Source organism: Pocillopora verrucosa, chromosome 1 (assembly GCF_036669915.1).
Source record: "Pocillopora verrucosa isolate sample1 chromosome 1, ASM3666991v2, whole genome shotgun sequence".
Taxonomy (NCBI): domain Eukaryota; kingdom Metazoa; phylum Cnidaria; class Anthozoa; order Scleractinia; family Pocilloporidae; genus Pocillopora; species Pocillopora verrucosa.
In genome coordinates, this window is record NC_089312.1 from 28,850,995 (window position 1) to 28,869,116 (window position 18,122).

Below are 18,122 nucleotides of genomic sequence, written 5' to 3' on the forward strand. Positions count from 1 at the left end.
CCAGTTACGGGGGCCATTAGGATCAATGTCAGAATAACTTCCCCTTCCTTAACCAACAACAGTCAATTGTTGCTGGATGAGCATCTCGCGGTCTTCTCGCGAAGCGTACCGGTGGGGGCTGTTCGAGGGTCTCACACCTGCCAGTACCCCCTCGCATCTCTCGCGTTCACACTTTGCTCTCAGGCTCAACTCGAGAGAAGCGCTGTAGATACTCATGCGCGGTAGTGCTAGCAGGCTAATCACATGCCCCATCGGTAATAAAAGCTCCATGTTATCCTCCACATACGCAAAAAAATTACCCTCGGTCGCCTAGAAGGGGATGGAAGGGCTATCAGAATATCGCACAGCTTTATGAAGATCAGGTAAATTATATAGAGACAACAAAAATTCTCTGACCACCCAGACGATAAATGACTGGTCCCAAAACTATGGTTAAGATGGTATCATAGCTAAAACAAGCTTTGATTAATAAAGCAACAGTGCTTCTTGTTATCAATGTCATTCCTATAACACAGGACGTAGCAATATCACAGTAGGCCACTCTGAGTTGGTAACCTCTTCGCACACTTTTTATTCAGTTCACGATAACTTATATTTTAAAATATCACATGAAATTTCTAAAACGTTAAATTATCTAAAACTTTGTAAACTACCATTCCTCTTCAGAATATAATATCTAAAGGAGTGAGTATAATGTCTCTCCGCTGAAATTTTTAAAACGTAACTTACTTTCGATGTAGGAAATCGAATCTATAGCCGTGAAAGATAAAATGATCTTTAAAAAGTCACTTGAGATAAAGCGAACCCTCAAAAACACATCAAAATGTAAATTATTACATGAATCAACTTCAGGAAAACTTGTGCGAACACAATGTGTATTTAAGAGTGTTAAATCATTTATTAAACAAGAGTGTGACCTGGATAATGTAAATATGTTCAAGAAATTTTTTTCACACAAAGGCTACGAGTAAAGCGCTAAAGAACCGTTTTGAAGTAGTGGCAACAGCGTATTCCAGTCCTCTGGTATAGCTATTCTAAATATACACCTTAATTTACAATAACTTTGTCTAGAAAAATGCAAAAAGCAAACATGAAAAAGGCAATTAGAAAATTCACGTCAACAGGTTGAGTTGATTTAAATTCATTTACCAACGTCTCCTTTCTTTTTTTTAAGCATAATTTACAATTGTGGTATATAAGATAAACTGGAATAATTAGGATTTTATAAAATAATTCCTTTTTAATTTATTTTTTTAATTTTTCACTTTTGCTTTCTACTGAGACAAAGTTATTCCAATTAAGTGTATCTAAAGATGCCACGTGATTATCAAAAGTCACTGTCAAGAGCCTTTTATCTCAGTGAGAAGGTCCTCATAAAAAGGCACGAAGACAGCCAAGTTGTGTCCAACTACACGAGAAAACCTGCCGGTAATCTCGGACAGTTCCGTATTCACACTTGTTAGACCCTGAGGGGTACTCGGTTGGGTGGATTGCCCGCTCTCTCTGCTTCCCTTTTGAAGAAATCGTCTCTTTATGCTGTTGAACATGAAGTCGTACGTACGTGTGGCTGTCCAAAAACAATAAAAAGAAGGACGTGTCAGAATAAAAAAAAAACTTTTCAAGTTTGAAGGAGATCTTTGCAAGTTGAGCCTATTTTTTCTAAACAGAAGTTCTGAGTTTGCTGGAAGCACCAATGTCTTGGTGGTGATTTGAGTTAAGTTTCCGACTAAGCGTTCTCAGAAAGAATTGCAGTGTTCAATCAAGAAACAGATAGTCTGAAACGGTAGGACCACGAAGACCACACCCAGTTAAAAGGGCCTTGTTTGGGCCAAAGACGCCCAGGATGAAGCCGTGATATGTTGAAATGATAAGATGGCAAATTGAAGGGTTCAATGCTGGTGACACTCGGTGTAACGAGGGGGAAGCCAATTTGGCGTACTTACTAATTAAATTAAACACTGTGTGGTCTGAAGATGTGATTCCTTCTGTTTGTCCTTTCAGCAGGTCCTTTTGTTGGGAAGTGAGTTTATTCAGTCCTCTTTCTTGCAGCAGCTTTTCAGTTTCACGCACAGTCTGTTCATACACTCCAGGGAGAGCAGAAGGGAAGTCACTGCAGTAATATAAACTTAGGTAAATTATGAGCCACAAGTAAGTTTTCCCAGACGAGTTGACGATTAAGATTTATATATTTTTTGGGTCTTTCCACAAGTGTGGTACAAAAAAAGATCTGAGTGGCCATGAAGAATCCAACCTCAGACCTTTGGATTCCACGTTATGCTCTACAACTGAGCTACAGAGAACTTTATGGTTTGCTAGGCCTTTTAAAAGATTCACTTATGTCGTGCGTCCTGTATACTTCTTGGAGCAGCATGTCGAAAGCGTCGCGTGAATAACTAAAGTAAAATAGACGATAATTTTGAGCTTGGTAATCAAAAAAAGAAGGGTATTTGTTCGTCTTTTCACGAGCGTGGGACGAATAACATAGAGTCAATTTTTTCTGATTATTGTGAGAAATGCACCAATTTCACCTTACCCTTCAGGAACTCCATCCAAGAGAATGTACAGCACTTCCTTAAGGTTGGCTAAATATGCCGCATCTGAGGCTAACTGCTGACCTATAGTGTTCAGGGTCACCAGTAACACAGCTGCAATCAGAGTGGTTCGCCGAACACTCCACCTCATCTCAGCCAATCGGAATTCATCCATAATCAAGGTCTGCGAAAAAACAATAAGGAACTTAAGCACGGAAGTTTGTTAGACGCGGACGCCGACCTACTTTTTGTGCACTCTGACATCGACTTATAAATTGGGGTGAAAGATGTTTCTTTTTTTTATCTTGTCACGGACATGAGACAGAAAAAGACTAGAGTCTCCGTGACGAATCAAATCTCAGACATTCGGATTCCGCTCTCTGACGCATTACTACTAAGGCACAGAGACTCTGGTGAACTAGGTCATTACTGGGTTTATTAATGCATACAGCTAGCATCAGCAATATCAAAAGTGTCTGCGAGTAAATAGAATAAGAAAGATTTTCTAAACTGAAATAAACAGAAATTTTTGCCATCTTTCTTGTTCTTTTTACTCATACGAGACATTTGATATTGTTCACCCAAGCAGGATGCAAGGACACTTGGCAAGAATGAACCAAGTGGCTAAGCTCATAACAGAGATCTCTGTAGCTCAGTGCTCAGAAGAGCATCAAAGCACATAATCTGAAGTTCCGAGGTTCCATTCCTCATAGGACTAAGAATTTTTTATTATATCCTATGCATGTGAAAAGACAATAAAACATCTTTCGCTAAATGGTACAAAACTGTTGAGATGTGGATTGCGACTGGAGGGTGAATTCACCTGCTTTCAGTGCATTCTGACATAAGTATTAGGAGTGAAATTTTCAAGAAGTAGAAATTATCAAAGCTACATGAAAGTCTAAGAATTCTGTTGAATACCTAAAGTGTAGCTCAAAGATATAAAACTAACGTGACATCTTCATGGCATAAAATTGCATTTAATTACCTCTGGAAATGGCCAGCCTGCCTCTCCAAAGATTATTCCTAAATACCCATGCACCAACACATCAATTAGATCAGCATCTTGCAGTTTCTGTTTGAAGTCTGTGGTGTCAACTGCTTCTGCAGAGACTTCTGCAGCAGCCCTAAAACCAACTCCTGTTGCCACTTCTGCTGCTCGTTTTAGCCAAACTTTAGTTGACATGAGACCTCCTAGAAAAGGCAGAAAACTATCAAATGTAGCTGTACAGTTCCAAAAAAACGTGCCACCTTGGACTGATGGAAACTCTATGGGGAGGAGTACGTGAACCATAGGAGCATTATGCATGTTAGTTATAATGAAAGAATCTCTGGAAAAATTAAAGAGAGATACAGTACTATTCTATACATTTCCTGCACAACCTGTTCTTCCAACCAGGGCTGCACAACTTTTCCATTTTAGTGGCTAGCTCACTCAAGAAAAGCTAAAAAGGTCAAGCATTTTCTTGCCTTTATTTGTTCAATAATTTTTAGTCAAAAGGTGATTTAAGTACCTGGATTGGATTGAAGATAATCTTTAAACTTTTTCCTTTCATACTCAACTGACTGCTGCATAAGATGAGGTTTAATAGTCTGTAGCTGAAAGTTAGCCATATCAACCTTCATTGCATCTATCAAGCTAAACACTTCCCTGAATGAAAATAGGAAACAATAATACAGGTTCAAGCTCAAACTCATGCCTTTTGTTAATTCATATTTTCCAACTTTTTATCAGCTCACCTGAAAAGGTCCACAATATCTTCATTCAATAGGATCTTTTTGGCTTGTTCATCTCTTGCTGGAGCACACATTTTGCTTAGGAAACCAACAATAGATTGTGCGAGTTTGGAGATGTCCAGAATACCATGATCAGCTTGTTGCTTTATAAGATCCAGGTCCAACATTTCATTGATGTGTGTTTTGAGTGAATTTTGATATGGGAGAAGCAATGAAAGAATGTTCTGTGAAATCAACAGGGCAAATGTGAGCAACATTATGACAAATCTACCCCATGTTAAAGTTAAATTCTTCAAAAAATTATGGCCCCCCAAAGCTAGCATTACACTTACTAATAACTACACCCCAGTACACTGTGCACTAACAAGATGTACTTTCATGTAGGTGTCCTGGGAAGGAAAGACTTGTTCTGAATTATTTGTGGTTATGTGTTGCTGGCACTCTGCACCTTAACACTACAATCTGTGACTCTGAAATGAGTCGTTATGTATTTTATGGTTGGTCCTTTTTACCCACAATTAAACTAAACTCTTTGTCAGTCCTCCAATTTTCTGAATCTATTTGGCTCTCATGGCCCTACTCCTCCTCAGGACATAGCACAGAGTAAATGTCATTTTGGATGTCAAGTTCAAAGAACTGAACTGTGAAATTACTAAACTAAGTGTAAAGTTGAATGTATTCTTCATTACTTTCCCTCGTCTCCTTGCAAATTTACCTGACTGTATACCCTCTTGTAGACTTAATATTATTTTTAAACCCTTTTATAACCACAGAAATGTTCTAAAGCCCTTAACTGCAATACACCCCAACAAACATGTAATAAAAAGCTTTGTCATAGAGTTTTCCCTTTTCTGCCTGAATTTTAAACTAAAAGTGTTGTTAATATCATCAGTCAGTTGACATTCAGCTCTAATGAATGGCTAACACCTGGAATGTCAGCTCCAGAAACTCCTTATGATAGTCATTTTACATTTCCAAACCATTGATAAAACCAAATTATCTATATTCTGCTTTACTCATTTCATCATATATTGATTACCTCCTTAAGTTCTTGTAACAAGGATAATGCCTGATTAAAGACTGGGGGCTTCTGATTAAGTTCTTCCTGAAGTTTATCCCAAAATGCCTTGTGAACAACATCCCTAACTTGTCTTTCAAGTCTAGAGAGAAAAAAAGAAGCAAGTTGAGATGACCATAATTATTATAGTTTTGAATTATTCATCTTTAGAATGCTAACCCTTAAACTCCCAAGATGTGATTGTTAATTCTCCCCTCTAGCTGCTACACACTTCCTTGTAACTATTTATGAGGATTTGGTTGTAGATCAAGATAACTTCTACCTCAAAATTTTGAGTATTATCATTACCTGTTTGCTAGATAATGTATGGAGAGGTTACATCCCAATTTCTTTTGGGAATGAAAGGGTTAAGCACTCAAACAGAATCAGTTACAGTAACTGCAAACAGACCCAGTAGCTGCTGATATAATAATAAGCATTCAAAATATATTTGGAAGGATGGTGGGTATCTCTATTAATGGGAGCATGGTGGACTGATGGTCAGAGCACTGTATTCTGGAACAAGAGATCATCCTCTGCCTGATGCTTTTAATTACTCGCACAGTGCTTCTGTCTTCCTTGGGACATAGAAGGCAACACCAAAGAATGCTTGGAGATTACCTGCACTGCACTAGCATTCCATAAAGGGGGGACAGACATTCTCCTATTCAAAAAGTGCTAGTGACAAAGACCTGGAAGAAGCATCAACAATTACAAGCTCTTACACAAATAATTGAAAATAAAACTTCCCTTTTTTAAATAAGTAATTTTGCTTTTGACTGAAATACTCATTAGGTATCAAAAAGGCAAGAATATCCATCAGCCAATGATTTCCTACGTCAACTTTTTTACACTTCATGGACAAAAAAGACTCTTTCCTGAGAATCGGCACATCATGATGATGTTACTCTTGTGTGAGAGACCGTCATAAAATGTGTCAACTGTGTTCAGAATACAAAATTACTTCCTCTAACGTTTGCTTCGGTTTATCTATGTTTCTCTTTGAAAAGGAGGGGACTTCAGTGTACCTACTGCTCTTCAATTTTATAGGGGGAAATATTCTTTAAGAAATTTTTTATAAAATGTTGAATATGAATTATTTTCAGATATTCACATTCATGAATTACAATGCTGGGAAAATTATAACTAACAACTCAGAAATTAAAGTAAATAAGCCGCGAGCTTTGAGATGATAAACTTTCGGCAAAAATAGAATTGTTCGATGGAAACACTTTACCATGATTTCGTCTTCACCAACAAAGTACATCTGGATCCTCGCGAATCTTAAATTTTCTTAGTAAGTAAACACGCGCGCGCTTTATCGTTCTTGCTATTTCGCGATGTAGTGATAAATAGTAAAAAAAATGAAAAAGTAAAGCCCTTTCTTGGGGTACAGTTAATAGAGTTACCAAATGAATAAAATATCTTACGAGTTTTGAGGAAGTTCCGTCTGAAGTTTGAATGAATCATCCATCAGCAATTCGTGTGCTAAAGCCATATGTGACACAATCTTAGCAGTCTTCCGTTGACTGTCCTCTGAACTGTCAGAGACGTTCGCACCATCTTGAGGGCCATCCATGTCCTCTTTTAACAATTCCTCTTAATTGTATTCTTCTATTACTTTCAAAATACTTACGATCTGACGTTCATCAGCTGAAAAGGGTATGTACTGCTAAAATTTCTTCAATAAAAGTCACAACAATAAACATAGATATGATTCTGTTCTCATTCCCTTGTTTTATTATTTAACCGAAAGACACTGGGAATTAATTTAAGAAGTAAGTTAGTACTTTATGTAAGCTTCATATAATAGGTCGACCGTTCAAAATGTCTCTTTGTTGGACTCAGTTCCAACTCAGTTCGAGGTATTAACTATATTTTCTTCACCTACTTGTTCTATTGACTCGTGGATAACGCTGAGACGAGGAAATCCTCGTTGTCTATTTTAAAAAGTTTTTAGGGTTTCTCTTGAATAAAACTGATTTTAGACTACTGCTACCTAAGGAGAATTGAGGACTAACCTCAATGAACTGTTCAGTGGGTTCACCCTCCTTACCTAACAGACCATTCAAACTGGTAACGGGGGAATGTTTACCGAGGACTTTTCACGTTTTCCAGTCATAAGAGGCCGAAATGCAAAACTTACGTCAAAAATTGCGAATAAAAACTAAACTTTCGGCCAAATCTCACAGATGCACAGTGGGTGGGGAGTGGGACGTGCCGTAAGATGTTAATCATGTGATGGTAAGTGATCAGTGATTGGCTGGCATAAGGTGCTTCGTCTCGTGACTATCACGCTGCAATCGACACGACAAAAATAGCGTCAAAGTTTCCTCATCCCCACTCGTAGAAAGGTACTCTCTTGTTCAACTAGACGAGCCCATCGACATGTCGTTCGCTTCTTTAGCTTTTGTGCTTTTCGTTGCCTCAGGTAAGTTTATTTTGAGGTTTTAAACATCATTTCAAATCTTTTTTGGAGTTCATTTTGGGCGAGTAGTTTCCGTTTCCCTAAACTGGCCGAACTTTACCTAAGTTTATTATGTCATTCAGAATGGAGATTTTCTCTGAAACGAATTTTCTTTGCCTCAGTTAGCATTACCCGCGAGCTCCTTACCAACTGAGACATTACTCTAAGTTTAAGAAAGCTCAATAACATTTTTGTGGCTCCAGTATCGATGGTATTCGTGAATACCACTCATCGCCAGTTGGAAAACATATTTTCCTTTGCTGCACTTTCAGTTTCACACTATTAACGCCGAAAATAGATCAACCATTATTAAAATCTTTTAATCATTTCTTGGTACTCTCCGAATTCCGAGGCCCATCTTCTGCCGAAAGAACATGGAATGTATTGCTAAATTTGTGTAATTGAAAACTGGCTCAATTTGTTAAGCTACTATCAATTTACAAGTTCCTGACATATGCAAACACTAAGCCCAAACTTCACGACAACAAAATCCATTTTAAGGAATGTTCAAAGAACTGAAGCTTATCGTCTAGACATTACGACTGTTTTCTTTATGGTTAGTTAAAGAGATTTCTTGCTTGTCAGACGGGATGGGAGGAGCAAGTAGAGTCTGGACAAGTTTATATTCAGCCCCATTAGAGTTATGTCATGGACTAATTGTAGTAAAATTTTAGCTAAAACGTCTGAAAGGGACTATTCTGACTATGGTTCACCCTTTCTTCAGCTTCTGACATAAAAGGAATAACTGGTGATTCTTACCATGAAAGTTTTGTTTATTTCTTAAATACAATCCTTTTACTATGCCTGTTGGCTTGTCATCAAACACATGAGGTGTGATATACTAAAATCCGTGATATGACCCCTAATTATAGGGTTAGCCCTAATTTTCATTTTCCACCATGAAAGTCTCCCTTTCCCTAATTTACAGGAAGGAATACTTAATATTTTTGGTCAATTGTGTAACTTAAAAATTTCAGTTCCAAAATTATAGTGAGATTAAAGAATAAAATGAAGACAATTTCTGTTGTGGAAAAAGGATCTTGGTTGTGGAAATTTACCTTAGCTCCATATTGCCTGCTTCCAAGCCACTAATTCCCTAACCATAAATTTGTATACCATATGAAAGACACTAATGAATAGAGAATAATATATGGGTGCGTGTAAATGTGGAATTTCTCTTCAAGTATTTGACTCAATAGCTCACGAGAGAGCACAGCAAACGAGTGAGATGTCAAGTTGAACATGAGAAGAATATATCCATATCCACAAGCAACTGTGTTTTATTTTGTTTATCATATAAACACAACAACCCTTTACTGACAATGAAAAGTCAACTTTATTCATGAATGAAAATAAAAGGATGAACAATCCCTTAATAAAAATCACAAAGTGTGTTGGTGCTAAGGCTCAATATAAAAAATGAGTTGGAACACTACAAAAACAAACCATAGGCACAATTTTCATGACACAAATTTTTTAGTTATTGACTTGGTCCTTACTGACAAAAGAAATCTTTCAGATACACAGCCGAAATTGGCCAGTGGCAAATCTTCCAGTTGTCATTTTTGTTCTCACTTGCAAGAAATGCCATTACCAAAGCCACTGAATATGTAACTTTTGGTTTTTCTTTCTGTATTTTGGTTTTCTTACCTTTCTAGGAAAGTTTGAATGTCACTATCTGTAAGCTATAGGGATTTTTCAGTGTTTTGGCAGCCATAATCTGTAAAATTTCAGACAAACTGCCTTGTATTGAGAATCATGAAGGCTTTGCTGTCCATTCATCAACCTGAATGAATAGCATAAAAGGCCAGCAACATATCAGCAGCTGATTGGCATAAAAATATTGTATTTTTTCATGTGTGTTGTTAGGGCTTTTTCACAGGGCTAGAAATCCTTGTATAACACCATAGTTTATATGATAAAAGTATTTGATTTAAATCTGATCTTGACAAATATGCTGCCATGGAAGAAAATTTCTTTCAACAAATTTTACCTATAAGCAAACTGAAATACACAAGTGTTAATGGTGTGCAAATTACATAGAATAAATTACAACCTCAAGAAAATTCCAAAATTTGTCAAGATCAAGAATCACCCTGGACTCACTGAAGCCCCTACCTAAAGATTTTATGTAAAGGCAAAAATTTCAATTTGCACTCGGTCCTAGAATGTGGGATTTTTTTATTGAATATGAATGGAACAAATAAGGTTACAACTTTGCCTGAAACAATTTTGCAGACTTGCAAAACAATGTTTTCCAGCTTAAACAACCATAGTTCCCAACTCTTGTATGTTAATGGTAGACTTGAATTAGATAAAGGGTAGTGAGTACTGTGAATTTTCCCTGATGGCTTATTATTGTTGAAACAAATATTTTGTAGCTAGTGCAACCCCTTTGGGACAAGAGAGATGTTCATGGGGACCATCTTACTGGTGTGCAAAGTACAAACAAGCTGTAGAATGCAATGCATTGGAACATTGTCGCGCTAAAGTTTGGTCTGTAAAAGATGAGGTACGTAAACACCTTTTTGTTTATTTTCTAGACATCTGGAGGGAAATTTTGGGCATTTTAACCCATGATGAGTTGGTGCCAACATTCTTAATGTTTAAAGGCACCAATATATATATATATATATAAGTTGAAGTTATACATCAGCATGCTTAACAGATAACTACCATTGACTAAGGTCCAACCTCAAAATAAACACCCACCTCAAGTAAGCGCCCAAAGGTAAAAGGTAGGTAATTAACAAATACTGAGCCTCTAATAACCACCCACCCCTTAATTGACAAAGTACCACTAAATGACTTCCCCTAAAGATGGAGTTTTGTAGTATTTTTTAGACAGCTTTCAAGGAACTGTTAGATTCTGCCTTAGTTCATCTTTTAGTATTGTTATTATTCAGTGTGTTGTAAGTCGCAAAATAAACTTAATACATTCTTGAGATGGTGAAAATTTGATTAGCACCCAGTGTTGAATATGTACCCACTTCCTCAAAAAGTTAAGTAAGCACTAAGGGCCAGGGCCCTTAACCGAATATTAAATACAGTTGCTGAGTTATGTAATGTTACTTACAAAGAATGATATCCCAAGCAAAATGCCTTTTTATTAAGTTGAGAAATCTAAATGTGTACACTCTCTCTTTTATCAGGTAGCTTGTGATGTTTGTAAAGAACTTGACCCTTTGATCAGAGCATACCTGGAGAAAAATGCAACTCAAGTAAGTCAGTCATTTTAGTTTGATTGTACATGTCTTTTTGTTTTTCTCCGATATTTTGAGAGCTGCTAGTAGAATTTAAAGACCTCACAAAGAAACACTGTTCAGAACTTAACTCAGTCTCAAGTAGAGTATAAAGTAACACAAAAGTGAAACTGTGTACAAAAAAAGTTTTTGTAATTTGTTACACCTAATGTTTGTGAATGCTATCAAATGAAAGTAATAAATTAAAACAGCATTGTTCTTTTCTGTCTTCATGTGTGAGAATCGTGGACTATTGTAGGTTTTAAAGAACTATGCAATTTTGTAAAATTTAAGTCTAGACCATTAACCCTAACAGTTGTAGAGTAAGTTGATACTAACCGTCTAAGTTACAGCTATATCAAAAAATTTTTTCAGACAGAGCTTGTTACTCTGGTAGAGGAAGCTTGTGAGAAGTTTGCTGGACCTTATGCAGAAGTGGTAGGTGACAATTCAAATAGATATTGAGGCCTGAAGCTGTTCACCTTTTAGAACTTTATTAAAATCTTCCCATATCCCAGCAAGTTTCAACATTAAGGAAGACACTTGTTGATGGACCACAGCTCCTTATAGATACTAAATACAGTGTAGTGAAAAAGCTGTAGGAAATTATCTGCTGTAAAGTCTATCTCCATTGGTGACAGTAGTCACCTTAGGTGATGTTGTGAACTTAACCCACAAATTCAAACTCAAGACAAACTGAGAAAAAAAAATTGTTGGTTTCATTTATCCCTTAATCCTTTAACTCCCAAGATCTGATTGTTAATTCTCCCCTCTAACTGGCACACAATTCCTTGTAAATAAGTTATAGGAATTTGGTGTTAGGTCAAGGTAACAACTTCCTGATAAGTTTGAGTATTCTCATTACCTGATGGCTGGATAATGTATGGATTTTATAGGGAGAAGTTGCAGGTTAATCTCTTCTGGGAGTTAAAGGGTTAAAGGCACACATAATGTCTTGATATCACCCTTCAAATTACTAGCTAAGCAGCAAAATGCATTTTACAATAATTTTCAGAACTCCATAGATGGTAATCTATTATCATTTGCTTGCCTGAAGTAATTGGCTTGATTTTATCCTCTACATGTATGTCCAAAATATGCACAATTGAAACTTATTACAGATCAGTTGAATTAAGATATAGTTTTGGACTGTTAAGTTTTCAATTGTTTTGACTCATTGACAAATATCTTTAAATTAATTGCAGTGCAAATCCTTAGTTGATCAGTATGAACCACTACTTATGAATACCATTTTGGAGTACTTGGTAAGTTTTAAAGGTTTTATTATTGACAGAAATGTCCAAATTGAATGCCTTTTTAATGCAGTCAAGATGTATTAATTTGTTTTTAAAATAAATTTCTTTTGGTTTCTGACAAGAAACTTAAAGTTTCAAACCTCAAAGGAAATTGAATTAATTAGTGTAAAGAAATGAAAAGTCATGGGAATTTTTATTTCTAGTTGTTAAGTTAAAGAAGGTTGTCAGATTGTCACCAATGCAAAGAAGACATCTGCAAGTCATAGAATCAAACTCAAAAAACACAGTGTAAGATGTAAACTTTCTCTGATTAAAGGCTGATCCTCAGCAAGCCTGTACAACTTTGGGATTATGTTCAAGTGAGGTGAAGCAAGTCGACGCCAAGCTCATCTTCAAGCCTTTGAAGAAACAGATGATAAAACTCGTGAAGCCTCTTGCTCTTGCTGCCAAGCACAAGCCAGTTGTTGTCAAATCCAAACCAGTCAAGGCCTCTGTGGAGTGTATTTTGTGCGAGTTTATCATGGACAAACTTGATTCTATCCTCAAGCAGAATGCCACTCGGGTGCGTAAAAGATTCAGGAGATAGATACATGGGGGTGGATTAAAAAACAAATTACAAAATATTCAGTGAACACTGGCATACAAGCTTTACTTTTTTGCTGTGTTTATTTCTAGAGTCGAATTTCATTTTGTATTTTTATCTTATCAGATTAGTACAGTTTGTAACCAGACAGTATTCAGAGTTTTCCATCTTAGTGACTTTGCGCAGTCCACTTGTTATTTCCTTTGATTTCTTTGCAAAACTTTTTTTCCAGAATTTGAGTTGCCAATCTTGGGGTGCAGATTACACACTAGTATTTGCAGTATACTGTGTCTTTTCAAAACAATAATTGTTGTTACCCTACCCTTTTAGAAACTCTCTTTTCAGGGGTTCACTAACAGTTTTTATCATTTGGATTTATGTTATACAACTTTACTTCCCTAAGTGTCTATTTAGTAACAAATCAGATTAGTAGCACTGATCTATTGTCAGATTATATGATCAGTTCCGTTATTTAGAGGTTAGATACTTAAATCATTTGACTGTGTGATTGTGATTGGTATCTTGTTGAAGATTAAGGAATGTGGATATGTGAGAAAAACTTTTCGCGCTTTAAACGGAAGATGTTTTCAACAAAGCTGTGGACAGACTGTATTTGTAGAGTAAGGTTGCATCAAGATTTGTTATTATTCTATATTATATTGTTAACATGCAGCCCAACGTTATACTCTTTCTGGTTTGTGATTTAATATATTGGCTAATAAGATTTAACTTATTTTCTTCAGGAAGAAATTGAGGAGGCTTTGGACAAAGTTTGCAGCTATTTACCATCTTCAATCTCTAGTGAAGTAAGAACTATTTTTATAGTAAGAGCTTTGCATTTCTATCCTAAATTTTAGCTAGAATAAAAGGATAAAGTCACTCCAAGCTATGCAGTGCATTGCAGAATCTTTAACAATTTTCTGCATCTTGTAAAGATACTTTTTTCCCAAATTTTAACACCAGTCTTGTTGTGAAGGATGATCATTTGCCTTCCAGTGTAGTCACTACAGTTGTGGATCACACATCTAAAGTTTCTGCATCGTAAAAAGAGCAATAATGTTATTATTATTTGCAAAGATCATGCCTGTTTGATCTCACCATAGGCTTGCAGTAGTTTATTATTTTGGTTATGTTGTAGGCTCTAAAATTACTCTGGGTTTTTTTTTTGTGTGGCTCCTAGTGTACCCAGTTTATCAATCAGTATGGTGATGCAATCTTGCAAATCCTTGCACAAGAACTTGACCCAAAAGAAGTTTGCACAGCACTTCAACTTTGCACAAGTCAGGCAAAAGGTAAAGGTACTTTAAAATGGAAGATGTCCATAGCTAGAAAAACATAAGTCCCTTACCAACAACATGTATTCAAGTAAGGTTATTTAGCTGTACATTTTAACCCTTTCACTCTTAAGATCTCATAAGCATTTCTCCTTACTATCGACCATACAATTTGTATGATGTTGGTTCAGAGAATTTGGTATAAGATAAACTAACAATCCTCTTTTAAGAATTGTTATATTTCTTAGTTCTCATTGCTTTTCTGTTTGATATTGTATTGAAATTGTAAGGAGAAATTTTGTCTTGGTCACTGACAGGGGAGTGAGAGAGTTACCATATGTACTGGTGTACAAGTTGAACTTGTGTATAAGTTGACCTCTCATTTTCAAGGTCAAAAATCAGATTTCTAATCATTTCTAGTTAAAGAAGTAAAATTCAGACTGATAGAAATATCCCAAAAAGGTAATCTCTTATTTCTGAGAATTTATTAAAAACAAGGTGAATTAAAAAAACTGCAGAGCAAAATGGAACGGTGTGGTGTTGAGTTTATTGGCACTTGTTTATATTACCATGATTTAAGCATACACAAGCACTTCAAGTTACTAGAGAAGCATTTTACCATATTTTGCAAATCGCTTTGAAAGTGAAATCTTCTTGTATTTAACTAACCTTTATCTTTAAGTCAATGTTGAGTTTGAAAGGAGATTTAACATGCCTTTGGTTACAATTACATAATTGTAGTAAAGTTATTATTGTGTCAATAAGAATTGTCTAGAATCTCTCTTTACTAGTAGAATATGTATTGATCTTAAGTTTAAAAATATGAGATATTTTAAGGGAAGCTAAGCACTTTACAGAGAAACCTCATAATGCATTACATGAAGAATCCTTATTTTAATAGATTGGCACGAGTTGTTCCCTTTAAAATGAGAGCATTGAAGAGGGGACACTCGCTTGTGAGATTAGACTTTGCCCCTCTTTTACCCATTCCATTAATGAGAGCAATTTTCCCACTGCCATACCAAGATAATCTTTAATGAAGAAATAAATTGTATTATGAACAACTGTTCACAACTTAGATATCACATACTTGGTTGTTCTTTTGTCTTTAGCCATGGAGAAGCCAAAGATTCATCTTCCAAAGAGTAATGAGACTTGTGAAATCTGTGACACTGTCATGACTTACTTGAAGATGTTACTGGCAGACAATGAAACTCAGGTACATGACAGTGATGTATACATTTGACAAATAGATTGCTGTGCTTTTGTTCAGTAATAAGTCCCAGTCACCAGCCTTCTGCTGTTAACCACTTTATTTAAATTGCTCTTTTTTGTGTGTGTTTGTCATAGGTGTTATTTCCTGTTACATTCAATGAATGATTAGTTGATTTTATGTTTGTTTACTTTTCTCAGCAAGAGATTTTAAATGTATTGAAACAACTTTGCAGCTATCTGCCAGAGCAGCTCTCTTCTGAGGTATAAAACACAAACTTATAAACTTTCTTTTACTCTCTTGTTGTAGAACATTTAGTAATAAGCTTACTTGTCAAATTACAGTGTAAATATGAAATTCTTGGCAATACTTATGACTTGTAACCTAAGTATACAGGTACTTAACAGTAATATTTACAGTTGCCTGATTATTTTTACTTTCTTTCTTGTCTAGCTTTGATTCATGTCTAAATAAAATGGAATTAGGTTAGTCTAACACATCAATCACTCCAAAAAAATTAACCTTTGAATATCCATTAGTGCACTGCCATTGTGACTGAGTACGGACCAGCCATTCTGAATCTGATTGCAGAAAGTGATCCAGAAACCCTATGTGAGGTAAGTTTTTCCTCTAACATAAAAAAGTGAGGGGGGGGGGGACACTTATTTGACTCTTTATCTTCAGAAGGGAGTCAAGTCTTGCCAAATAGCTTGTGCTTTGTTGGTGTACTCAAAAAATGTCATGAATTTTTCATCTTCAGTTTGTACACTGAAGATATGTGTTTGATGCAACCAGTTTCTCTCATGGTCTACCACTTTTTATGGTGTTGCAGTGGTCTACACTAAAAAACTCAACTGTCACTGTGCAGTTGAAAGTGTATTTTCTGCTGAGCTATGCTAACAAAACTCCTCTTTCAGGAAATTGGACTGTGCTCTGCCTTTAAAAAGGTGACATTGAAAAAGGAGGGCAAATTCTGTTTCCTTGGTGCCTCATACTGGTGTGAAAACAAGTTTAATGCAATCCAATGCAATGTAAGTCAAGTGGAGCAACCTATGCCCATTTCTTGGTAGAATTTTGTAAAAAATGAATTCAAGTTTGTGAGTTTGTGTTAAAGTTGAAGGCATGTCAAAAGCAGAATGTCCATCTGATTCCTCTATGCCTTCAACATGATAACAAAATTTTTTCAACTGCCCTCTATTGTAATTAGGGAAAATTTTCTATAATCTGTTCAACTTTTTCTATGGTATACACATTTTGTCATATTCTGGAATTTACCAGTAGATTACTGTTACAACTCACATTTTTTTTTTCTAGTATTGCAACTTTTTTAGCAATTTTTGGTCAACATGTGACAGGAGTGGTTAAAAGTGTGTACAAAATAAACGTTCACCCCTGTCTCAAGATCAGTCACACAATATTATTCTGACTTAGATAACGCTTTTGAATCAGTGGAAATTGTCACATTGAGATGTAATATCGTTTTTAATATAGAGCAAAAATGTGTGCTTTTTATCTTTCCAGGCTTTGAAACATTGCACAGACCATGTGTGGAACTGAAGGCGAAACACACCCCCAAGAGAGAGCCTTTTGCTTGACTATAGTACTAATGATTAAAAATTAAAAGTAGCTTGTTGTATGCCTTACACTTCTAAGATCAGACTGGGAGCTACTTGCTTTAGCCATTTGATAAACTGTTGGTGTGATAAACTGCTGTTGCAGTGCTTACCCTCAATAACAAAGATATCCAATAACAGTTAGGGAGTTATCTTCAGTTGAGAACAACACTCAGAAATAAGAATTCCACTTCATTTTTTTATGGTAATATTTTGCTTTTAATGGTAAGGTCAGCACTTCTAAAATTAGATTAAATGAAAACACCATGTAGCTCATTTATTTGCCCAAAATAAAATGACAATGCTTTTTTAACGTTTTCTGCTCGGTTTTTAAGATGACATTTCACAAAGAGAAGTTTCCTTTGGGGAGGGAGATACCACCCCAGCGATACAAAACGTGCGCTAAGAATGCAACCATTTAAGTCCGCTAACCCTTTCTTCATCATATCAACGTTGAAAGTAATCCAGGCCATGGCCACTGATTTTACGTTCTTCTCTTCCGTGTATATTTTCGCGCCTAATAGAGGCTATGTGTTGGTTATTTAGAATTCGTACGAACTCCTTTCCATTTATTCTAGTTTCCAGTCCCCAATCAAACATGGTGGCGTGCTTCGGTTGAAAAAGACTGGTCAAGTTTTTCAGGCACTTTTTTACTTAGCAACTGTTCGAACACTTTGTAAACGGTTATTAAACTGTGAACGTAGATATGACTTGGTTGTGATTACCGAGACGTGGCTCCAGCCCCATGATGATGCGCTAAGAATAGAACTGTGTCCTCCTGGTTACAAGTTTATTGACTTTCCACGACAAGAACGGACAGGTGGAGGCATTGGACTACTGTACAAGGATTCACTTCGTGTTAGCACGACTCGAGATGGAATTCAAGAGTCGCTTGAATTTTGCGAGCTGTTGGTCCAAACGTCGACTTCCCGCAAGATACGGCTTGTGATCGTCTACCGTCCACAGAATTGTGATGACCACCGCAGGGTTCCCATTAACACTTTTCTGATGGAGTTTTCTGACCTGATGGAGTCCACTATTCTATCCAAAGAGCCTTTGATTGTCGTTGGTGATTACAACATACATGTGGATGTTCCTAATGACACTGATGCACTTAAGTTTTTAGATCTGCTTGAGTCTCTCGGTTTG

General features: G+C 36.2%; 2 protein-coding genes across 2 annotated transcripts; one reads left to right on the forward strand and one right to left on the reverse strand.

The window, feature by feature from the left end:
• Positions 1-541: 541 nt before the first annotated feature.
• LOC131780880 (T-complex protein 11-like protein 1) lies at positions 542-7,047 on the reverse strand. Its single transcript, XM_059097480.2, has 8 exons — positions 6,756-7,047; positions 5,308-5,428; positions 4,272-4,492; positions 4,046-4,182; positions 3,520-3,725; positions 2,534-2,715; positions 1,944-2,110; positions 542-1,567 (listed from the first exon to the last, which is right to left on the reverse strand). Exons 1-8 carry the CDS (start codon positions 6,902-6,904, stop codon positions 1,341-1,343), a joined length of 1,410 nt encoding a protein of 469 aa, XP_058953463.1. The 5' UTR covers positions 6,905-7,047; the 3' UTR covers positions 542-1,340.
• A 563-nt stretch (positions 7,048-7,610) lies between these two features.
• Positions 7,611-17,286, forward strand: LOC131780906 (prosaposin). Its single transcript, XM_059097533.2, has 13 exons — positions 7,611-7,756; positions 10,174-10,304; positions 10,945-11,013; positions 11,410-11,472; positions 12,240-12,299; positions 12,607-12,852; positions 13,617-13,679; positions 14,054-14,165; positions 15,260-15,366; positions 15,561-15,623; positions 15,900-15,977; positions 16,278-16,391; positions 16,882-17,286. Exons 1-13 carry the CDS (start codon positions 7,714-7,716, stop codon positions 16,915-16,917), a joined length of 1,185 nt encoding a protein of 394 aa, XP_058953516.1. The 5' UTR covers positions 7,611-7,713; the 3' UTR covers positions 16,918-17,286.
• Positions 17,287-18,122: the final 836 nt, after the last annotated feature.